This window comes from Tachypleus tridentatus, chromosome 10 (assembly GCF_004210375.1).
Source record: "Tachypleus tridentatus isolate NWPU-2018 chromosome 10, ASM421037v1, whole genome shotgun sequence".
NCBI classification, from domain to species: Eukaryota; Metazoa; Arthropoda; class Merostomata; order Xiphosura; family Limulidae; genus Tachypleus; species Tachypleus tridentatus.
Window position 1 is genome coordinate 22,339,020 of NC_134834.1, and position 25,609 is coordinate 22,364,628.

Consider the following 25,609-nt stretch of genomic DNA (forward strand, 5'->3'; position numbering starts at 1 on the left):
TGGTATATCCCCATCATGAAGATATAATTGATAATTTATCTGCAGTTGGCATAACATCTTCACGTCATAAAAGATGTATTACTTGTACATATTTCTAATTTTATCATTCACATAAATATTTTATTATTTTCAAACACGTCACTGAAACATGCAAGTCAGTGCTATAAAATAACATAACTACAGTTTAAATATATATTACAACATACAAGTACTTTAATCACGCCAAACAATGATACACAAAGGAACGGCCTTCATCCGTATCCACTACATGCAGTCTACTGTAATATATTGTAATCGTTTTTTTTTATGTATTGTTTGTTCTTCCTTTTGTTATTTCATCATTGATGCTAAGTTTTTACTAGCTCAGATCTTTCTCTTCTCGACTTCCGGCTCACTTCTCATTTTTTTGGAATCAGAGTTCTCACTGGAGTCTAGTTTGTGAGTTTTAGGTTCTTGTATTTCGCTATCACTTTTTTATGTTTAGCTTTCCACTGAGACACAAATGGTTTCACCTGCGATTCTGTATGGAAGGTCGAAGTATCACGATAGTCAGGAGTAGGATGAACAGACATGAACTACAGACATAATATTGTACTAGAGTTTCTGCGCAGTATCTACCAAGGTGGTTCTAAACTATTCCTCAATACCTTTGTGTGTTATTTAGAGATTCACATGGTTATTTTGCTGACGATTTTCAGTGATCGTACCACTTCAAATCACTTTTGTACCTCGCTGGTCCAACAGTAAGTCTACGAAGTTACAACGCTAAAATCAGGGTTTTGATTTCCGTCGGTGGACTCAGTGGATAACCCGATGTGTCTTTGCTAAAAGAACACACACACACATCAAATTACTTTTAGCAGCCCCAACACTAAAAGATCGCGAAAATTTTTAAAACCAAAAATCACGTTCAAAATTTTAGTTCAAATAAAAAAACTGGCTAGGTATTTTTTTAATCCAACAAACATGTCCCCCACTGCCTCGTGAAGAGACCTAATAGAATATAACAGCTGGTGCAAACTGGAAAGCTACACAATGGGCTATCTATGCTGTGCTTACCCCGGGTATCGAAATCCGATTTTTAGTGTCGTATTTTTAAAAGCTAATAAGAAACATTTTTATTGGCTGTTATTTTCGTGGTCAAGTTATGTTTCAGTTTAATGTTTGCTAGCATTTACGGTATCTCCTCTCTGTCTAGTTGAGACACGAGTTGTGTAAACTGTAGTTTGAAAACTTACTTTTAAGATGTTCTCTTCAATAAACTAATTTAGGTCTGGCATGGCGTGCGCTTCGTAATCTGAGGGTCGCAGAGTCGCGCCAAACATGCTCGCCCTTTCAATGTGACGGTCAATCCCACTATTCGTTTGTAAAAGAGTAGCCCAAGAGTTGGCGGTGGGTGGTGATGACTAATAGCCTTTCCTCTAGTCTTATACTGCTAAATTAGGGACAGCTAGCGCAGATAGCCCTCGTGTAGCTTTGCGCGAAATTCAGAACAAGCCATTGTAAAAAATGATAAATTCTAACTTTGTAAGCCCGTAAGAAAGCTATTGACAACTGTGATTTAGTGTTAGTGAAATTAAACATGTATTAATATTATAGTTTTATTCATAATTTAAATTGCTAAGTAACACATTTATTGTAATAAATTAGAAAAAAAATAATTTTGTTATACGTAGATAACAAAAATGGCAGTATTGTTTTATAAGTTAGTTTAATTAGTGTTAAAAACTCGTGAATGGAAACTTTACTTAATTAATTATATGCTTCTGATTTAAAACGTAAAATATATAGAATACATATGTTTCTTTTCGTGCCCCCAGTAGAACAGCGGCATATTTGTAGAAATAAAACGCTAGAAACCAGGTTTAGATACCCGTTGTGGAGAGATAGTCCATTGTGTAGGTTTGTGCTTAAACTGCAAACTATTTTGTGTGTGTGTCGGGGTTGGATTCCTATATGGAATCCTGTTCACTCTGATCATTTGGGATGTCGGCAACTTCCTAACACTTACAGATTGGATAGTAATAATTAACGTTTTCAAAAGCTTCCATTTTAGCCCCAGGACCACTATGAAAAACTCTGTTCAAGTAACACCGTTTTATTTTGGTGTCATAGTCCACAGATCGACACAACGGAGTTTTCAGACAAGCCGTTTGACACGCTTCTGCTGTCTCAGCAGTTATTACTCGTATGTTGTTCTTGACGATTCCCCATCCTTCTTGACGACCAAAGTTTACTAGGTTAAAAACAACAACAATAATTAATTTCTGTGTTTTTATGACCAATTTTACTAGGTTAAAAACAACAACAATAATTAATTTCTACGTTTTTTATGACCAATTTTACTAGGTTAAAAACAACAACAATAATTAATTTCTACGTTTTTTATGACCAATTTTACTAGGTTAAAAACAACAACAATAATTAATTTCTACGTTTTTTATGACCAATTTTACTAGGTTAAAAACAACAACAATAATTAATTTCTACGTCTTTAATGACCAATTTTACTAGGTTAAAAACAGCAACAATAATTAATTTCTACTTTTTTATGAGCAATTTTACTAGGTTAAAAAAATAATAATTAATTTCTACTTTTTTATGACCAATTTTACTAGGTTAAAAACAACAACAATAATTAATTTCTACGTTTTTTATGACCAATTTTACTAGGTTAAAAACAACAACAATAATTAATTTCTACGTTTTTTATGACCAATTTTACTAGGTTAAAAACAGCAACAATAATTAATTTCTGTGTTTTTATGACCAATTTTACTAGTTAAAAACAACAAGAATAATTAATTTCTACTTTTTTATGACAAATTTTACTAGTTAAAAACAACAAGAATAATTAATTTCTACTTTTTTATGACAAATTTTACTAGGTTAAAAAAACAACAATAATTAATTTCTACGTTTTTTATGACCAATTTTACTAGGTTAAAAACAACAACAATAATTAATTTCTACGTTTTTTATGACCAATTGTATTAAGTTAAAAACAACAACAATAATTAATTTCTACGTTTTTTATGACCAATTTTACTAGGTTAAAAACAGCAACAATAATTAATTTCTGTGTTTTTATGACCAATTTTACTAGTTAAAAACAACAAGAATAATTAATTTCTACTTTTTATGACAAATTTTACTAGTTAAAACAACAAGAATAATTAATTTCTACTTTTTTATGACAAATTTTACTAGGTTAAAAAAACAACAATAATTAATTTCTACGTTTTTTATGACCAATTTTACTAGGTTAAAAACAACAACAATAATTAATTTCTACGTTTTTTATGACCAATTGTATTAAGTTAAAAACAACAACAATAATTAATTTCTACGTTTTTTATGACCAATTTTACTAGGTTAAAAACAACAACAATAATTAATTTCTACTTTTTTATGACAAATTTTACTAGGTTAAAAAAAACAACAATAATTAATTTCTACGTTTTGTATGATCAATTTTACTAGGTTAAAAACAACAACAATAATTAATTTCTACATTTTTTATGACCAATTTTACTAGGTTAAAAAAACAATAATTAATTTCTACGTTTTTTATGACCAAATTTACTAGGTTAAAAACAACAACAATAATTAATTTCTGCGTTTTTTATGACCAATTTTACTAGGTTAAAAAACAATAATTAATTTCTACGTTTGTATGACCAATTTTACTAGGTTAAAAACAACAACAATAATTAATTTCTACGTTTTTTATGACCAATTTTACTAGGTTAAAAAACAATAATTAATTTCTACGTTTTTATGACCAAATTTACTAGGTTAAAAACAACAACAATAATTAATTTCTACGTTTTTTATGACCAATTGTACTAGGTTAAAAACAACAACAATAATTAATTTCTACGTTTTTTATGACCAATTGTACTAGGTTAAAAACAACAACAATAATTAATTTCTACGTTTTTTTATGAACAATTTTTCTAGGTTAAAAACAACAACAATAATTAATTTCTACGTTTTTTATGACCAATTTTACTAGGTTAAAAACTGGCCCGGCATGGCCTAGCGCGTTAGGCGTGCGACTCGTAATCCGAGGGTCGCGGGTTCGCGCCCGCGTCGCGCTAAACATGCTCGCCCTCCCAGCCGTGGGGGTGTATAATGTGACGGTCAATCCCACTATTCGTTGGTAAAGAGTAGCCCAAGAGTTGGCGGTGGGTGGTGAGGACTAGCTGCCTTCCCTCTAGTCTTACGCTGCTAAATTAGGGACGGCTAGCACAGATAGCCCTCGAGTAGCTTTGTGCGAAATTCCAAAAGAAACAAAAAAATTCTTAGTGCATGTGGTTCAGTTGTCGTAGTATTGTCAACGCAAGTTACTCGAATCTTCCGTATTATTATTGTTATCTTAACTTAGTATTGTTTCGTCATGGTACCGTTCGCGTAGTTTGTCAAAAATGCGAGGTCTTAGTGAATAAATATACAGGTGGCTCGCAAGCACAGGTTGAGAGGCAGAAAAATAGAGAAAAGGCAAGTGAAGTTCAGTCAGAAAAAGTTGGAAAAACGCGTGCGAGTGATTAGCCATAATGGGCAATATTTTAAATTGTGCTTCACAGGTTTAATAGACATAGAGAGAATAATTCATCTTGTCAATTGATTCTAATGCAATTGAACCACCCTGTGTGGAATTTTGACAGGAAAAAGGAATTATTAAGAGTTTTAAATACGACTGTGTCACCCTATAGTGTAAATAATTTGTGTACACACGTTTGACGTGTTTTGAATGCATTATTTTAAAATCGGTGGATTATATGCTGTTTATTTATTGCTCGAATTTATCGTCAACAAGTCACAGACACCTAACATGAAAAACACCAAGCGCATATATTTAAAGCCCTAACACTGATGAACAAAGTTTACTGGGTTAACAAACAAAAACAAGATATTTTTCATTTTTACCTGATGACCAATTTTGCAATGTTTAAAAGGACAAGAACAGTAAGTTTTTACCCTTTTTTAACAACTGAATAAGACACCAATAATTTGTTTTTAGAATTAGAATCATCTGACAAAAGTATCACTTTTAAGGTAGCATAAATTAGTGTTGTAAGACAAAAAAACAACATCATTAAGGAATGAATATTTAGGGCACTCGACTCCTAATCTGAGTGTTGCAGGTTCGAATACCCGTTACACTACATATGCTCGCTTTTTCAGTCGTTGGGGCGTTATAATGTAACAGTCAATCCCACTATTCGTTGGTAAAAGAGTAACTCAAGAGTTGTTGGTGGGTGGTGATGACTAGCTGCTTTCCCTCTATCTTACACTGCTAAATTAGAAACGGCTAGTGCAGATGTCTCTCGTGCAGTTTTGCAGACCAGTCGTCAAGGGGGAAACTGCTCAGAAATCCCAGGCAACTAAAACCTGGTTGTGCCGCAAAGCGTCCTTAGGCTATATCTTCATTTGGTCACAAAAAGTTTTGTTTTTACTTTTCTTTGTATATAGATACTTTATACATTATGAATGATTAAAATAATAATGCTATGATGTATTTTTATTAACACATTTTTGTAATATTTTATAAAACAAGTTTTCAAGAAGCACTTCAGATGTGTTACCTGATCACTGACACAAAATTAAAGGTTTTTCAGTGCGCTCTCCCTCTGTATCGGTTTTTGTTTGGAATTGTATGTAAAATGTTTCAGGTTTTTATTAAGAGCATTGAATTTCGCGCAAAGCTACATGAGGGCTATCTCCGCTAGCCTTCCCTAATTTAGCAGTGTAAGACCAGAAAGAAGGTAGCTAGTAATCACCACCCACCGCCAACTCTTGGGCTACTCTTTTACCAACGAATAGTTGGATTGACTGTCACATTATAACTCCCCACGGCTAAAAGGACGAACATGTTTTGTGTCGGGGATTTGAACCCGCGACCTTCAGATTACGAGTTGAACGCCATAACCACTTGGCCCTCCAGGGGTTTTCCGTTAAGAGAGAGAGAAGTTTTTGAAGACGTATGATTGTTGTTGTTTTGAATTAAGCACAAAGCTACACAGTGAGCGATCTGTGTTCTGCTCACCCCGGGTATCGAAACCCGGTTTTTAGCGTTGTAAGTCCACAGACATACCGCTGAGCCACTGGGGAGCAAAGAAGTATGGTATAGTTTAGTTTGAGGAACCGTTTTAGGCAGAAATTTTCTGTATCGAACTCAAAAGAGTTTTTAATCTAGATGTCCATCGTACGTTTTTGCCGTTACCTATTATTAGCTTTTTGTTTACCGTTATAAAGATTTATTAAGTTTAATATTTAATCTTAACTTTTGTGACTTCTTTAAACACTGTGCTATTAAGAACTGTTGAAAACCGTTTTTAAAAATATCTACAAGTTTTGGTGCAGTGGACATTGGAACAGTGAAAATTTTGTAACCGTCCAGTCTATCGTGAATTGGAATTTTAAATTTACAACAGTAGACATTGGAACAGTAAACTTTTTACAACCGTTCAACTTAGCGTGAATTGGAACTTTAAATTTACAATCTGAAGCTGAATTTCAACATATTATCTTTGAAATGATTACGTTGAACTGGTTGAAATGATTACGTCCAGCTGTTACAGGACTTGTTGCTGAACTGCCCAGAGAAGGAGTTTCATTATTTTTAGTAAACGATGTTGCAGACGACAAGGTGCATGTGATTTCGATTGTGCAGTATGTTCCTGTGGAAGATGAGAGGGTGGAAGACTACATGAACAAAGCTTTTCCAGAAATATTTCCATCTTGGGCTGTTACTGTGCCATCGACTATGAGTAGTCAGGAGTCTGATCGTGAATGTCAGGCTAAGTTGAATAAAAATTCAGACCCTAGTAACAATTACGATTTGAGCACTGTATTTTTTTTGTAGATTTAGATTCTGGAGACAAATGAGTTCCTTCAGTAAAGTTTAGGCCTAATAAATAATAAATAAACTTTGATTGAAAGACAGGAAAATGATCTAAGTTTTATTCCTTTTCAGGATCAAGCCGTAACAGAACACGAAGAAAAAAAAATCCCAGTTTCATACTACTTTCAGGATGGTGTCTTGATAAGGATGTTAAGATTCCTGCCAATGAAATTTGGCAAGCTGGAAACCAAATTGTTGTAACTAAAATTTATAGAGAGGAAATTATGTTTTTAGCACATGACGTACTCCGAGATAGACATTTTGGAGTTATAAATACTAATTTAGGACTAATTCAGGATTTTTATTGGCTTGGACTATGAAAATATATAGTTGAATTTTGTAAAACGTGTACAATTTTTCATATAGTTGGAAAACCTAATAGTTAACTTTGCAAATCACCTCTGAAGCTTTTACCCTTTGTCAAAGAGTTATTGTGGAAGTTGTAGGCCTCCTTGTTAGGGCACAAAAAAAAAACAGGTTTTTCTTAGCCGTCTTGTATCAGGCAACTCCGAAGCTATTTTTTCTCCCACTTTTGTTTACATAGGGAAGTTTGAAGCGATCATGGAAGGTAATAATTTTATGTCACAAATTTTCTGGGAAATCATGAAATATTAAGCATCAATACACTTAGGTCTACGAGTTAACATCCTCAGAGTCAGGGAACTCTTAAAAAGCATGCTCAAGACCTTTTGTTTGGATCACAAAGACCCTTTGGAGTTTGGGAGACCTTTAGCTTTGTTTGAAACAAGAGACGTTCCTACTGAGTCGGTTGGAATACCTAGTTTGACATCATCTTTTCTCGCAATGTTAGAGAACCTTTGTTGTTGCTCCTAGACAGCTGATTGGAAAATGATAACTATGACAAATGTTCCACAAATCCTTGCCCTTAACTAAAGGAAGAGCTGATATATAAAAACTTATTGAAGTGCCACCTAGTGAATAGTTTATTCATTAAATATCTGAAGCTTAGGCAGAGATCCAGCAACATTAAAAGAGATGTATTGGAAAGTGAAATCAACACCTAATGGAAATGGTTACAAAGAAACGGAGAAGAAGGAAACTGTTCAACTTTCTAAAGCAAAAGAAAAACAGAAAAAAAAAAACGATTTTAAAAAGCTATTCAGTCAGTGTAACAGCAGGTTATTATAAGTAACTATATAATAGCCCTTACTCAAAACAAAGATAATAATGCACCAGTGAAGATGATAGACGTCTCTCTGCCAATGACCAGTAGCTTTAAGCTCACCAGTGCTTGATTCAAAGGTTTTAAATTAAATAGGTGTATGGACCACTTACTGTTGAAAAACAAAACAAAAATAGGATAAGTAAAAAAGAAGATATTCTTCGTGAAGAGAAACCCACTTGAAATAAAAATGTATCTCAGAACGGCTGGTATTAACACTTTTACTGATAAGGAGAGAACAACGTTTTGACCATCCTGGGTAGCCCATACCTAGGTCATATCATACGTGTGGCTAATTTATAAATTACTTTTGAAATAAATGTTCATACAAAAATAATTACATTAGTAATTACTTCCAGCACCAAATTTCAGTTCTCTTTCAAACTGTTCTGCTTCCAAAGTTCCTTGAATTGTTTCACAGTTTGGATTAAAAACTGAATGGATACTAAGCTCACCTGGTCTTCTGCTTGTTTTTCTAAAGTTTTTGTACATGAAATAAAAGATAGAACACACAAAGAAAACAGCTCCAAATCCAAGTACAATAAACAAAACCCACAATAAAAAACAATACTTTCATTCTACTTCAATGATGTCTATATATTTATTATCTAGATTTTATGACTGTTTGAGCAGAGTTTTTGTGGGACTTGTTCTTATATTTTCGCCACGCAAGGGTGTCTGTGTCTGTGGAACAAAGCGTCATCGCAAGGTTCTGAGAGACAGTATCCATGGTATCAGATGTCTAGCTCGCAGAGACGGTGTGAAGCGCATCTCTGGTCTCATCTACGGAGAAACCAGAGGTGTTTTGATAGTTTTTTTGGAAAACGTAATTCGTGATGCTGTTACCTACACAAAGCATGATAAGAGAAAGACTGTAACCGCCATGGTTATAGTGTATGCTCTGAAAGTCTGAACGGATTCGGAGGTTAAATATTGACTTTTGAACATTGCAAATAACGTGCCCAGATGAAGTTTTTCAACCAAACTATAATGGACTAGAAAATGGAAAATTAGATTAACTAGGAAGGGAACTTGTTAATAGATGTATGTGCACTGTCTACGTTAGATCACTTCTATTAACAGGTGTATGTGCACTGTCTAAATTAGATCAATTTTGTTAACAGATGTATGTGCATTGTCTAAATTAGATCAGTTCTATTAACAGATGCATGTACACTGACTAAATCAGCTCAGTTTTGTAAACAGATGTATGTGCACAGTCTAAATCAGCTCAGTTTTGTAAACAGATGTATGTGCACAGTCTAAATCAGCTCAGTTTTGTAAACAGATGTATGTGCACAGTCTAAATTAGATCAATTTTGTTAACAGATGTATGTGCATTGTCTAAATTAGATCAGTTCTATTAACAGATGCATGTACACTGACTAAATCAGCTCAGTTTTGTAAACAGATGTATGTGCACAGTCTAAATCAGCTCAGTTTTGTAAACAGGTGTATGTGCATTGTATAAATTAGACCAATTTTACCATGAAAATATGCGTTTTTATTGATTTTGCAGTGTCGTTGGGAGTGAGGATAATGTTTGGATTGTAACTACCACATCATCGGTTACAAACACAACACAAATTTATAAAGCTGAAATATATAACTGTCTTACAAAAAAATAAAAAAAAATTTAGGAAGCTTTAAAAATTAAAATATATCGTACGTAATTGAGTCTGACTTTCAAAGACGAAACTTCGTGTTAAAATGATAAATGTAATGTTCATATTAAAATTTTTTTCAAGAATTTTTATGTGTTCAGTAAATAAAAAGAAATTTTATATAAGTTACAGGTTCATTCACCGTATGACGTACACTCTACCAATAATAATTTGATTTCACTAAGTTCGCTGACAGGATGTATAACTTTGCAATCCGTTTATGCTGACTTACCTCGTTTTGTTTTTTTTCGTTTTTGGAATTTCGCGCAAAGCTACTCGAGGGCTATCTGCGCTAGCCGTTCCTCATTTAGCAGTGTAAGACTAGAGGGAAGGCAGCTAGTCATCACCATTCACCGCCAACTCTTTTACCAACGAATAGTGGGATTGTGTGTCACATTAGAACGCCCATGGTTTGTTTCCAATTTCGCGCAAAGCTGCACGAGGGCTTTCTGTCCTAGCCGTCCCTAACTTGTTAGCGATATACTAGGGACAAGGCAGCTAGTCATCACTACCCATTGGGCTACTCTTTTACTAATGAATAGTGGGATTGACCGTCACATTATAACGCCCACACGGCTGAAAGGGAGAGCAAGTTTGGTGCGACCGGGATTCGAATCCACGACTCTCTGATTGCGAACGCCTTAACACACTTGGCCATGCCGGGCCGACTTACCTTGCTTTTCATATCGCTCAAAATGTTTTAGAACTTTCGGAAAAAATACTATGCGTTGAGACACGCATTCATCACATAACGACTAAACGCCATCTGGCCAAATAACAATATAGTCGTCTTAATTTAAAACAGAGCCTCAACATTATTTTCTCTCTTTCTCACTGTGCTTGGATATTACTAATTCATATTAATTTTCAGTTGTTATTATTTCAGATTCTAACAAACGTCTTATTTATTGTATGATTATAATAATTCATAGGAATGATACAGTTACTATTTAACTCTTTGTATTTGCGATGTTTTTTTGAGGAATATAAAGCATTTCCACCAGTCTTTTTTTCTTCAAAAAATGTAAAGTAGCGAGCGCCATCTATCGGTGAATGGTGGAACAATTAAGATGCGTCGCGTCACCCCTTATTCTTCAACATCTTAGGCTTACTAATGTAATGATTACAGACTCCAAAAGGATGCACGAATTATAAGAGATCATCGAAAGCCATTTCCCATAATGCCTCAAATGAAGAATGTTTTACTTAAACTTGTGCCCACCTCTTTAACTTATCACTATTGTGTAGTTGGACGTCAAATGAAACTTTTAAAACCGTCGAATCCTGCCTTTTCATTTGGTGAATAACTAATAATTTTCAGACTGCTCCAGCTGAAAACCCTAGATGACTGAAATATTAACTACTTAAAACAGGTGCGAATAACGTACAATTAAATTTGTGAATTTCACTTTAAAAAAAAATGGCGCTGAGGCGTATTCTATCCTTTGATTCGCTACTTCACTACAACAGACCAATGGAAAATCAGTGTGTTTAGTTGTAATATATTGTATTTTACTCATCACAGATCTGGAGTTTTACTTATTAGTAAAGGGTTATATCTAAAAACAAACAAGTGTGATCATATGATAAACTATCGATGTAGTAATAACATGAACATAAAAACACTGATTTCATGAGTAGTGTAAATTTGTACTTGTAACATGTAAGAAATTACGTTAAGACAGTAATTGATTGTATATAACCAAAGTTCGTTATCCACGAGACTAAAAATAGTGTTGTTTGTTTTATATAAAACCCTAGTGGTTATCCTAGTAATGGGTTTGAAACGGCATACCTGATTGTGTTGAACATATTTTAACAACACGAAACTGTATAACCACGCGTTCCCAATGCTACAGTTTAGACAAACTGTAAATATACTTTACAATACTCGTGAAATCATTTTTAAAATATGTCTAGAACACTCTTTCACCAAGTTTTTTCCTTAGTAACAGTAAGATGATTTTGAAAACCCTCGCATAACATTGTTTTTATCTATACTTATAACGTTGCAACTTGTTTGTTTGTTAGAAAAATCTGTGGGTCGTAATGGTGACTCTAAGATAAAACTGTTTAATAAGATAGGCCTAAAACACCTACAGAGTTTTAAAATTTGACGTCAACTTTTCAAGTAAGTTCGAGGAGAGTTTATTTTCGTTTCATCCAGAGTTTTTTTTTTTTTTTATCAATGAAGTATTTGGATCTGTGTTAGATATCCCACACATTGAGTTGCTTGATATGTCAGTCATGAAGTACAAGTAAGTTTATTTTTCGTATCAGTGAGGTACAGTTAGCGTTACTTTTCGACGTACAAGTTATAATAGTGTTCACGTTTGCAGAGACGTTAACGAATTGATCATTAATTTATTTTCCCCAGATGAATAAAATAATCTCCTAATGAAAGAATAACGTTACAGAATTTTGAGGAAACTTGTTTAACAGGGTGTTGTTGTGTGACAACGAACTACAACTAATATAACCGACCCATCTCCTCAGCAACACCATGTAAGGCAGTTTTATTGCACAAATAAATATTTCAAATATAACGCTTCAAATTTCTGACCATTAACAACACAGACAACAAAAATCTAAGACAAACAATTTTGTTTGTTATGTTTTCATGATAACATTAAAGATACATGGAATGCACCTAAAATTCATAGAGACTTGTCTTTTCAAGTAATAACTCACACTTTTCACACTGAAAGCCACACGATCCACAGCGGCATCTACAAACATAACCTAGTGCAGACGATACTCTCGGACCCGGTAGGCTGTGACATTCACCACCATGTAAACATGTCCCATTTCTGCACGTGATCTAACAAAATAATAATAACAATAATATTTTTTCTAGCTTCCAGGCGCATTGTGTACTCTCTCACGAACTAGGTTCTGTATGGCCAGGTGGTTGAGTGCTCGATTCGTTATAATCTGAGAGAGTCTCGGGTTCGAAACCCCGTCACAACAAACATGTCGCCCTTTCAACCGTGGGAGCATTATAACTGATAATCAATCCCACTGTCCGTTGGTGGAAAAGTAGCCCAAGATTTGACGATGGACGGTGATGACTAGTTATCTTCCCTCTAGTTTTACACAACTAAATTAAGGATGGTTAGCGCAGATAACCCTCGTGCAGCTTTGTGCGGAATTTCAAAAGCAAACCCATGAGCTAAAAATACATTTTCTCATTATGTAATTTTGATATTTTCTTTAGATATGGACACTGTGAGATCCGCCAGTGTGATAGAAACATGGGGTAACAGAAACTAGAAGAAAAGGTTTTAAGAAATTATAAAAATCATTAGCTGGAAAAAATTATCCCTTTAGTTGTGTTTACGTTGCATCATACACAGCTCTTCGGCCAAACAACTACTTAAGGATTCGTTTGGACGTTTGCTAATTGGACAGATATAACGCTGTTGTGGGGAGTCATAATTGGACAGATATAACGTTGTTGTGGGGAGTCATAATTGGACAGATATAACGCTGTTGTGGGGAGTCATAAGGCACAGGATCTGTTGGTTTCGTTTGTTTAGGTTTCTCGAGGGCAATTAGTGGTATTCGTCCTTAATTTTAAAGTGGTTTACTTGACAGTCAACACCACGCACCGCTAACACACTGTCTACCCTGACAGGATAGCGAACTTTGGCTTTCGTTTTTATGACGCATTCACACCCGTAAAGTGCGAAGAGTGATTTATTTTGTGATAACGGGGTTCGAACATTGAATCCATAGTCAGACTCGTTAACCATGGTTGGTAATCCTTTAGCTCAATAAATGGCTAAACTCAGGGACTGCTCGACATTCCAGGTAACAGGTTTCACACCTTAAGCTGTGTTAAAATCGAGTGTTGAGTCTAATGCAGTTTAGAAGTAGGAAGATGCAGTAAGTTAGCAGTAAGAAACTACCTATAGACAGATCGAGAGAAAAATAATATAAATACTGAACAGTTGAGTGCAACAAAATCAAAAGGTTTCGTTTGTTTTGAATATCGCACTAAGCTACACGAGAGCTATCTGTCCTAGCCTTCCTTAATTTAGTAGTCATCACCACTCACCACCAATTCTTGGGCTTCCACCTAGCCATGCAGGACCCCAACATTCATTGAAAAATTAAAAATTCGAGTTTGATTTTCATTGAATAAAAGTTGACAAATACATCCTCGAATAACTGTTTGGTTACCAGAAAATAAGAAAACTACTCTTTTACCAAGGAATAGTGGGATTGACAGTCACGTTATAATGCTCCCTCGACTAAAAGGGCGAGCATGTTTCATGTGACGGGGATTCGAACCCGCAATCCTCAGATTACGAGTCATGTGCCGTCACCCCAAATATGATCTCCCTTTCAGCTGTGGGGACGCTATAATGTGATGGTCAATCCCACTATTCCTTGGTAAAGAACCGCCCAAGAGTTGGCGGTGGGTGGTGATGACTAGCTGCCTTCCCTCTAGTCTTACACTGCTAAATTAGACGGATAGCGCAGATAACCTTCGAGTAGGTTAAGAGTCGAGTGCCTTAACCACCTGGCCACACCGGACCCATTAATTATCACCCTTAACACAGTAACTTGGTTATATAAATTAATACATACTTTGTTATTCAGAAATTGGAAGGAACATGCCCCCTCATCCTACCAAGACTAGAGAGCAACCAACAAATTCAGTAAGGGGTTAGTATTTTGGTAAAAAAAACGTATAACGACCAAAATTCCACTATCACTCACCTTCTATAGCTGGTTGCGGAAGGATACCGATGCCTGAAGGATGCGTAAAAATAGAAATTTGTTACCATCAACCACTTTTGGTTTCCAAGAAGAATGGTTACATCACTTAACATCCACCCTTTTTCTTTTGTTATAATTCTAATAATACATGTTGTAACAACACAGAAGACGTTATAAAGTCATATCCGCCCTTACACGTTTTCCAAGTAAATCTGGACAAATTGTGTCTGTCCCGATTTCTTGAAGTTACACTTTCCAACTAGGGCACACTGAGAGTTTTGTTATTATTTTTCTAAAAACATTCTATGAAGTAGTGTCTTCCAAAAAACTTGATATTCGAAACATGAAATAAATTAAAGACTTCAGAAACTTTAAAAAATTACTACGACTATTAAATAACAGTTTATTTTTTAATAAATAATTATATATGAAGAAAATCTTATTGTTATTGTTAAATATGTGGCACCCAGGGTCCTGACCCCTTGTTGAACCTACGGTTTGCTTTCTGGTTTTGTGTTTACTGTTCTGGTTTTCTCTGATATGTGAAGTATCTTCAATTCTTTTGGGCACAGGTACTTTCACTTTAAAATGACACGACTTATACTTTTGTTTTAATGGTGCAATTTTATATGGTGCAATATATATATACATAAAGCAGGCCTTCTTTAGAAACAACGTTTTTATAGCATAATGTTTTCTAAATGTAAGTACTTATGTGGTTTTGTTTTGGTTGGCCCCACATGGCCAGGTGGGTTAACGCGTTCGACTAGTAATCTGAGGATTACGGGTTCGAATTCCCGTCGCACCAAACATGCTCGCCCTTTCAGCCGTGGGGGCGTTATAATGTGACGGTAAGTCCCACTATTCATTAGTTAAAGAGTAGCCCAAGAGTTGGTAGTGGGTGGTGATGACTAACTGCTTTCCCTCTGGTCTTACACTACTAAATTAGGAACAGCTAGCGCAGATAGTCCTCGTGTAGCTTTGCGCGAAATTCAAAACAACTGTTTTGTCTCAGAGTTCGCTCAAAGCTACACGAAAGTTATCTGCGCTAATTGTTCCTAACTGTTAGACCAGATAAGCAGGTAGTCAACATCACCCATCACCAGCTCTTGGACTACTCTTTTACCAAGAAATATTGGCAATGACCGTCACATTTATAACACTCCGAAGGCGAGAATGTTCGGTGAACGTGTACATACACATCGTACTAATACTTAGATATATCTACCCTCAGTTTTAACTTACAGGCTTAAGGAACACGTACTTGTGGTTTTCTGATTTCAGTACATCTGAGGCTTCAGTAAGAAACTCACACCGGTGTTGAGGTTCTATGTACTTCCAACCCAAACACTCGTCCTTCATATTGAGACACAGTTGCAAACAGCGCATCGCGGGGGTTGAAATTGACTGTATAGACGTTTCAGAAGTTTCGTTGAAGGCATGAAAACGGTAGAAATAACCAGTGACGAAGTTAGGAACAGACGACTCGGTGACGCCAGAATAAATTAATATTATAATAAAAGAACTCCACGAAGAGATGGCCACGTGTTTCGTCATATTCCGTAGAATAACGAAACGAAGCTTCTTTAAATTTCTTTAATAATTGTTAATACTTTTTATCTCAAACTCTTACCATAAACGTTAAGAGTAGCCACGTATCATGTTATCGAAATACTATACATCCAATTTCTCTGGCATGTTCTGTTTATTACGTCCAGAGACTGTGCTTCGTATGAAACACAAGGGTAGTAATGGTTGGTTTATCTAAAACTCGTCTGTGTCTGTTATTTGTATCCAGGGCAGCCATCTGTTGTCAAGTGTTTTTATTAATTAATTTCTAATTTTGCAGACTCATTGAAAAGAGGAAACACTTGCTTTGAATTACAACATCAAGAGTGGATATCGTACAACTAACAAAAGCTGTGAAACTCCATTTTAACGAGGCTTGAACGACATTATCTATTGAAATATGACTAATCTTTTATTAATTTTATTTGTTCTTTATCTGCGGGCTCCACCTTTCCACCTGATAAAACTCGTATCCGTATGCAAACTGGTGAATTTGGTTCGATGTGGTACTGCCTGCAAGACAGGATGTTCCGCAGCACATCTCTGGGTTTGTACAAATTAATTTTTGGCGGAAATTACACTGAATGAAGTTCAGACGTGACAAGTATACGTTATCGTTTGGTCGAACACACGAGAATATTCGAGAAGGTAATAATACTAAATGAACAGGAAACGAAAAAAATTCGCGAAAGAGCAGTTAGATTGCACTGAAAACTATAACGGTTTTATATCTTTATCGAGTTGTACAGGATGTCGGGTTTATGATTAACATTAATCATAAGAACTATTCAAAATGTTGATTTGGTGATTCGGTGTTAAAAATCGGGAGTTTGAGAACCGTGGTGGGGCACAGCATAGATAGCCCATTGTGTAGCTTTGGGCTTAATAACGAACTAGCAGACAAGGACTTGGATTCCTTTGTTTTGAATTTCGCGCAAAGCTACACGAGGGCTATCTGCCTAGCCATCTATAATTTAGCAGTGTAAGACTAGAGGGAAGGCAGCTAGTCATCACCACCCACTCTTTTACCAACAAACAGTGGGATTGATCGTCACATTATAACGCCTCCCCCCGGCTGAAAGGGCGAGTATGTTTGATGTGACGGGGATTCGAACCTACGACCCTTGAATTAGGACTTGGAAAAGGTGAATGTTATGAGAAAAGTGTACTGTAGTATATTTATAAAGTAGGTAAATTTGTTGTGAGGTAAAGTCTTCGTAATAAATAAGATATACTTAGAATAGATTTCACTTCTGTTACAAATGTAGAAAACAACGTATATTATGATTCACTTCCTTGGAAATTACAAATTTAAGCATCGTTTACCGTGCTGTAATTGTATGTATGTAAGAGTGTGTTTTCTTATATTGCAAAGCCACATGAGGCTATTTGATGTGTCCACCGAGGGAAATCGAACCCCTCATTTTAGGGTTTTAAATCCGTAGACTTATATGTAAGTACACTACCATGAATTTATAATTAAGAAATAATTGTTTTCGAGTTCTTATGGGATAATATTCTTATTTTGAAGTAGTTGTTATTGAACAAGTATTTTATAAACAAAATGGAGTAAAAATATGAAAAAAATAAGCGAAGAAAATGGTCATAAAATATTTAGACTAAACTTCAAAATGCACCGTGTTTTTCGTTTTTATTACTACATCCCAATTCTTACTTGCTGATTTAACTTTTCATGAGTTTTTAATATGGAAACTACGTTTGCGTGTAAGTACTAATTATTACGAAACAAACTGAAAAGTGAATTAAAATGATTGGTTTGTTTTGAATTTCGCGCGAAGCTACATGAGGGTTATCTTTACTAGCACCTCCCTCCCTAGTTTAGCAGTGTATGTCGTCACGATCCATCGCCAACTCTTGGGGTACTCTTTTACTAACGAATAGGGGTGTGTGATCGTGATGTTATAACACCCCCACGACTGAAAGGGCGAGCATGTTTGATGTGACGGGGATTCGAACCTGCGATCTTCAAAATACGAATGGCCTTAACCATTTGACCATGTCGGACTTCTCACTACAGACGTTGTTAATAGTTTCCATTCACATGTATTTTATGCTTTTATTACATTACCTCTGTATGTTTTACATTCATCTGATAATTAATAATGCTGTGTCGGACCTATGATATGATGTGATGTTTGTGATTTTGTACATTCGTTATTTATTTTTGAGCAGGGGTTTCGTTGTTTTTTTTTTTTTGGAGGGGTGAAGGTTTTATTCCTTTAAAGAATATTATTGTAAAGAAAATTGTTCTGAGAATAATTGTGGAAGGCAATAAAACGTCAGTAGGGCTGGAGTCACAAGTGTGTGCGTTTGTTGATGGAATGGTGAGTCGTTTGGTGTTAGCATCAATACTCTCGAACACAGATATGCATAAATGTCATAATTTTATTCAAGCTTTTCCTGTGATTTTGTCCTGAATTATATTAAAGGTGTTTTTAAGAAGGCAAAAAACAGTACACAGTGATGTCAACAATTTTCTATCGTCCATATCCAGTGTTGATCACGCTTATTACCCCGCTAGACGTTGGCCAGGTGGGTTAAGGCGTTCGACTCGTAATCTAAAAGTCGCAGGTTCGAATCTCCGTCCGTCGCATCAAACATGCTCGTCCTTTCAGCCGTGAGTGCGTTATAATGTGACGGTCAATCCCACTATTCGTTGGTAAAAGAGTAGCCCAAGAGTTGGAGGTGGGTGGTGATGACTAGCTGCCTTCCCTCTAGTCTTACACTACTAAATTAGGGACGGCTGGCACAGATAGCCCTAGTGTAGCTTTGCACGACTATTTCGTTTTAAGTTTAATGCCAGTAGTGTGAATTAGAGAGCTTTTGTAGTGCCCCCCCGTTAGTACAGCGGTATGTCTCCGGATTTACAACGCTAAAATCAGGGGTTTGAGTTCCCTCGGTGGGCTCATCAGATAGCCCGATGTGGCTTTGCTCTAAGAAGACACACACAGCTTTTGTAGCACATTGTTATTTTTAGAAGTGATATTTTATGGCATGTTTGTTTATGTAACTTTTTAGTTCAGTTGTTACGAATTAGCGAATTATAACAATACTAAAATTATTGCGCCATATTGTAGAACTTTTAGAGTTTTTCTCATTTGTTTAATTGAGTAATACTGCATCAGAATATCTCGTATTGCGTGAAACATTCTAGACTTCTGTTGGGGTATAAATTCGGGTCGATAAAAAGTCATTATTTAGTCCAAGACCGCGTGAATATGAGTTTAGTGATAAAGAGCGTATAGTGGTGAGTTTCAAAGTGAAATTATCACAAACTGTATTGTAATAATAGAGCGTGATTGTGACAAATACAGTTTATTAAAGGCGTATGTTTTACTGATTATAAAGTTGTTTCCTTGACATTTATACATACATGTTTGTTAAAACAAACACACTGAACTTTTTAAAGTTATTATGTTATGTTTCTTTGGTATTTATGAATTAAAAGTGTAATTGATATTGGATATTTTAAAGAAATTCCCGAGTAAACCTATAGTGGTACAGCGGTGTGTGTACAGACTTACAGTGTTAGAAATCGGGTTCTAAATACCTGTGGTCGATACCATAATATATATATATATAAAATACAATAGTAAATCATTTATTTTGTCTACCTTACACCTAATTTACACTGTATGCTGAAATTATTTAAATTAACTAAGGTAAGACCTCGAGCTAACAATATTTTACTTTTTTATCTCATATAAAGTGTTCAATATCAGCTCAGTCAAATTAACATTACATAATACAATATTCTGGGACAACATGGAATCTATTCATCCATCTCGACAGTCCTATTTTCTAAACTAAATTAAAACTATTAATTCTTTGTTTGTTTTGAATTTCGCGCGAAGCTACTCGAGGGCTATCTGCTCTAGCTGTCCCTGATTTAGTAATGTAAGACTAGAGGGAAGGCAGCTAGTCATCACAACCCACCGCCAACTCTTGGGATACTTTTTTACCAACGAATAGTGGGATTGACCGTTCCATTATAACGCCCCACGGCTGAAATGGCGAGCATGTTTGGTGCGACCGGGATTCGATTGTTTGTTTTTTGAATTTCAGCATACAGTATTCCAACTTTTGCCTCACCAGTGACCTGTAGAATGAAGTGATATCTTTAGACTTGTATTTAATGTTTCTGTAGATACAACCTATAATTCGATTTGCTTTACCACTAGCAACAACACACTGCTCGGATGGCTTTAGAGACTGATCAACTATGTCAACAATATCTCTGTCCTTCATTACATTGTTAAGGTTATTCCTTTCCGAAATACCCTTATAATTCAAAATTATGATAACCTACAATAATTATCTTGCATTTGTTATAATTAAATCCCATATGCCATTAATTTGCCCAGCTCAATAAATGATCCAAATCCTTTTGCAAATCAGCAACATCTTTTTCACAGCTATCAACACCCGAGTAAAAGTTGTAAACAGGAAATAAATTTCTAATCTTATTTACTTGTAAATGTAGTGGAAAAAAAGTAATGTTTGATATTGTAATGTTTAAAATGTTTCTCTATAGTTTTTACTAATTTAATTCTAAATTTTCAAGTAGTTATAGAACGTAAAAACAGATGGCAGCACATAAAAGCGGGAATAAATATGTCAACCATTTTGGCGAATAGGGAGGTGTTTGAAAATATTAAGCCTTATTCGGATATTTAAGTTCTCGATGTTAAAAATATGCATTCAGTGTTAGAAGTAAAAATAATCTGTATGGAAGAACAATGAGGCTTAACAGTAAGAACAAAATTTATATTTAAAGAAATTATTTCTAATACTCTTACGTGCTATTTGTTGCACATGTTTGTTGGTTTGTTTTTTGAATTTTGCCCAAAGCAACACGATGGCTATCTGCGCTAGCCGTTCCTAATTTAGCAGTGTAAGACTAGAGGGAAGGCAGCTAGTCATCATCGCCCACTCTTTTACCAACGAATAGTGGAATTGATCGTCACATTATAACGCCCCACGGCTGAAAGGGCGAGCATGTTTGATGCGACGGGGATTCGAACCCGCGACCCTTGAATTACGAGTCGCACGTCTTAAAGAGCTTGGCAATGCCGGGCCTACAGTAGTTTTAAACAGCTAAAATGTATTGACCACTATTAGTTTATGCTTTTATTACATGTAGTTAATCGTCGCTGTATTAAAGTTTCACATTAATTTTTGCTAATTACTTTAATGTTGTAACTTACCTTTCTCAATCTTATTAATTTTAACACTCTTATCTTCCAGCTGTTACAGTAGATTTAACATTATAACTTTCTATTGCCACTCCGTCTACTTTGTTAAGTTAAGTAAGAAAGGAGAAAGTTTCCTTCTAGGTGTTTGTTTTGAATTTCGCGCAAAGCTACTCAAGAGCTATCTGCGCTAGCCGTCCCTAATTTAGTAGTATAAGGCAGTTGGTCATCAGCACCCACCGCCAACTCTTGGGCTACTCTTTTACCAACGAATAGTGGGATTGACCGTCACTTTATATCGCCCCCACGGCTGAAAGGGCAAGCATGTTTGGTGCGACGGGGATTCGAAACCACGTCCCTCGGATTACGAGTCGAGCGCCGTAACCACCTGGCCATGCCGGCCCCCTTCTGGTGGAGCAGATATTATTTGTGTGTGGAGGGGTATTTGTCTCAGAAGTTTTATGAAGGTGGATTAGTCACCCAAATCTGAGTCTTGTTAAAGAACAACTTTTTGCACATTTGAACCATTCGACTCTTCATAATTTTTACTGGGGGGTAAACATCCCCCCCAGTGGAACCGTCACTGATTTCATGGTGATCACTATTACAGTTGGTATAAGTTTTCAGAAAGTGGGGGGGGGGTAGATATTTTCCCCTTAACATAAAGCGCATTTTTCTAAATCCATGAATTAAACTCCCGTAGTTTGTTCTTATGCCTACTGAAATATCTATATGTAAGTACGTAAGAAAAGTGTATTTGGTTTGTCTGTTATTATGGTTTGTCTGTTATTAAGCACATTGCTACACAGTGGGTTGTCTGTGATTTATACATCACGGATGTCGAAATTTGGTTTATAGCGTTTTAAGTCCGCAAACATATAGCTGTTCTATAAGGTAGCTAATCCGTTGAACAAGTTGCTTTCGCTCTAAGTATAGAGCTTACTTTAACCTGGAATTGTTATTATTCAAATTACTCTATATAATTTTATAAATTACTGGATATTTTTTCTCTAAGCCTGACGCTCACTAACTTTTCATTCTGGAAGTCTGATTGCGTAGAAATAATAGGATTTTATTATTACTATCCTAGTGAAGTAGGCATAGCAAAAACAAAATATAAAATGCATTTTTAAACTCTCACGTGTTACAGGAATGCATCTATTGACTAGAGAATCTGGATAAAAAACAAACGGGTACAAATCTGATAAAAGTATAATTCATTTAAACATTATAGGGAATTTTTGGGATTCCTTTTCTTCTCTTTTTTAATAGATCCACGAGGTATTCCAAAATGTATGAAGTATTATCTGTTTATTAGTAAAGTAAAACTAAAAATTTTATGTAATTATATTCCATTTCCTGATCACGCCATCTTTGTTATCAGGTCCGGGTAAACTTGCGACTCTCGATACTGGATCGTGGCTGGAACGAACTATTTGCTTTTGTTATTTATATTGGCGCTCTGTCAACCGTTGATAGTGAGAAATAGGTACAGTGACATAATCTGTATGTAGCTGATAGAAAAACAAACCCCGAAAAACTCGGAGTTATTTCATCTAAGTTATACGTAGTTTTTATTTTGTATTTATTTAAATTTTGACATCTTTCCGGAGAAGTTAACTAAAATTCTTGTTTATCACTTCTTACGGTTTAACAAGCAAGGCATTGCTTCTGGTCAAGCTGTGATCAAACATTAGCTTTTCGACGTTCCGACTTACCTGGAAAGAAACAATTTGATGCGTAATTATTCATTTGATGTGTCCTTTCTTAGCGGTATTTCAAAATGCACAGAGTAATTTTGTTTGCAGCCTATGAATAATTATAGAACTTCGTTACATTTAGTCTAATTGCAGACTGGGAATGGAACTCATGATAATTAGCCTAGTATGAACCCTATTACATTTAGGTCTAATCATAGAATTGGAATAAACATTACATTTAACTTAATTGTAGAATTAGAACAAATCCCATTGAACTTAATATTCAAAAAATTGTACTGGATTCAACAGCTAAGTTATTGTGATATAACTTATAATTTTTACTAATGGGAATAATAAAATATTTTTGGGCTAGGAGCGTGATATTATTTTAATAAATTACCATTACGTACATATAAAATAAGTCCTAAGAGATTTTTTTTTTTTCTGTGGGAAGGGGTGCTCCACTTGTTGTATCTTCAGATTCAAAAGTATTTGTTTGTTTTGTCGCAAACCCGCACGTTGAGTTCTTTACGTTCTGCCCACCGTGAGAAATCGAACCCTAAATATTAGAGTTGTAAGTCCATAAACTTACTGCATATCTACTGGGAACTTAGAACTCATGTAAAAGTCTAGGATCTGGAGTGGTCTAATAGCTGGAATGCTGTGCTGCTTGTTAGAAGGTCCAAGATTCGAGTCTTTATAATACTATATTGCACTCCTCGCATTTCACCTTAGGCCAGTTATTCGATATAAAAGATAGATTTCCTTTCTATTCATTCATTCTACAAAAAGAAAACCTATTTAGATATTGATAGTTCACAGTTGTTATACTGGTTTTTCATTCGTCATATTAGGCTCGTTAAGCCTAAAGTTCATTAAACCACAAAAGTCCACTCAAAACATTAACATAATAAAAAGTTCTGATTTAGATTTATTTTTATCCAGTTATTATAGTTTTAGAGTCGTTCATTACAAGAAAGATTTTGTTAAAAAGTATTATAGCCTAATACATTATTTACCTATAGGTAAATAAATGTTAAGAAACCGTATCTTTATTACCGCAAACATTTGTTTGAAGTTAAGCTCAAGGCTACACAATGGGCTATCTCTGCTCTGCCCACCACAGGTATCGAAACCCGGTTTTTAGTATTGTAAGCCATTAGACATGTCGCTGTGCTACAAGGGGGCTACCGAAAAGGAAGTAAATAAAAGTGAGTTAAATAAGAAAACAGAACTACTGAGTTCATTATTTGTTTTGATTTGTAAGGTAAAAATGAAGTTGTTTATTTTAATTACGCTTGTTTCTCTGTGTATAAATAGACAGCGCATGGTCTATGCCACTGGGTAAATATGACAATCGTGATGCCATTTGTTTTCAACTAATTCTAAGAAAGTTTATGTGAATAGCTGGACAATCTGGTTTATGAGGTTTAGGGATGCGGTATATTTGTGCTGTTCATGAGTCTTTCTTGAGTAGGTTGGAATAATGTGTTTTTGAAACTGTGTTGGCATTTTTCATTTTATCAGAGACAAACAAATTTAAACCAATACACAGAAATCCAACAAAGACACACGAAACGCAACTAAACAAAATACTACTAAAAATGAAAAAAAGCCAATACAATTGTCCATTACGACCAATAATGTCCATATATGAATCGTTTAATTACAATATGTGAATAGCTGTTTCATAAGATAAACTATATGTACTCGTGATGACAAGAAACCAACTTGAAGTAAAAATGTATCTCCGGACGGCTGGAATGTATAATAATACTTTCTCTAATAGAGTAGTATTTAACAACATTTCGACCTGAAGATGACCTAAGAGGGTCAAAAATCTGCTTTATTAATAAAAGTATTAATACCCATACCAGCCGTCTTAAGATACACAGATTATGTATATGTATATTCAGCGAGGAAGAGAAAGACAGAGAGAGTGAATGAAGTAGTCAAATGAAGAAGTTAATTGGAGTTTTAAAAGTGTGAAATGGAACAGGTGAATCATAGACGCTAAAGTACTGAAAGGCCGGGTGTTGTTATAGTAACATTACACATTGTTCCCCGTTTCAAGGGTTTTGAGTGGTGTGAAGATGCATTTTACGTATTGTTTGTCTGCTCAGGGCTATGAAGGATTTGGTTGTCAGGTCACATTAGTTGTCGTTGCTGAAGCGACTTCGGATTGCAAATACAGTGCGCGTATACGTTTCGCTCTGAAGAATGCAAATAACTGTACCTGTTAATATTAGGGGCCATCTATCAATTTAATTTTCACTATGATATTTGCGTGGATGTCTGTGAAGCAATGAATAGTTTATGTAATATTTAAATCTATTAAACATAACTGAAGACGAAATTACCCCGTCAATGGGTTACTTCAGTAACTGGTTGTTTTATATTGCGATTCTAAAAACGATTTTATTTCAAGAACGTATTCGCCACCATATCCTAACTTCTCTTGTCTCAGCGATTCTAAGAAATCTAAATCGAAGAACAAATTATAATGCTTAATAATAAAAGAAAAACATATTTAAAAATTAGTGAATGATTAACCTGATAGATTAAGTCAACTTTGATTGCACTGTACTTGTTGCATTAGGAAAAAATGATAGATTAAACCAGTTTTAATAGTTGTTCTTAAC

General features: G+C 35.1%; 1 protein-coding gene across 5 annotated transcripts; it reads right to left on the reverse strand.

Moving 5' to 3' along the window:
* Nucleotides 1–262: 262 nt before the first annotated feature.
* LOC143228027 (uncharacterized) lies at nucleotides 263–16,410 on the reverse strand. Of its 5 annotated transcripts, XR_013015151.1 has the most exons (4): nucleotides 15,750–16,407; nucleotides 14,486–14,518; nucleotides 12,449–12,578; nucleotides 263–2,236 (listed from the first exon to the last, which is right to left on the reverse strand). XR_013015151.1 is itself a non-coding variant. In XM_076459371.1 (3 exons), exons 1-3 carry the CDS (start codon nucleotides 16,040–16,042, stop codon nucleotides 2,001–2,003), a joined length of 678 nt encoding a protein of 225 aa, XP_076315486.1. In that variant the 5' UTR covers nucleotides 16,043–16,410; the 3' UTR covers nucleotides 1,326–2,000. The 5 variants fall into 5 exon arrangements, 4 of the variants coding, with proteins under 4 accessions (XP_076315486.1, XP_076315487.1, XP_076315489.1 ...); XM_076459371.1 differs by lacking the exon at nucleotides 14,486–14,518 and having other exon boundaries at nucleotides 1,326–2,236; nucleotides 15,731–16,410; XM_076459372.1 differs by lacking the exon at nucleotides 263–2,236 and having other exon boundaries at nucleotides 12,247–12,578; nucleotides 15,750–16,405.
* Nucleotides 16,411–25,609: the final 9,199 nt, after the last annotated feature.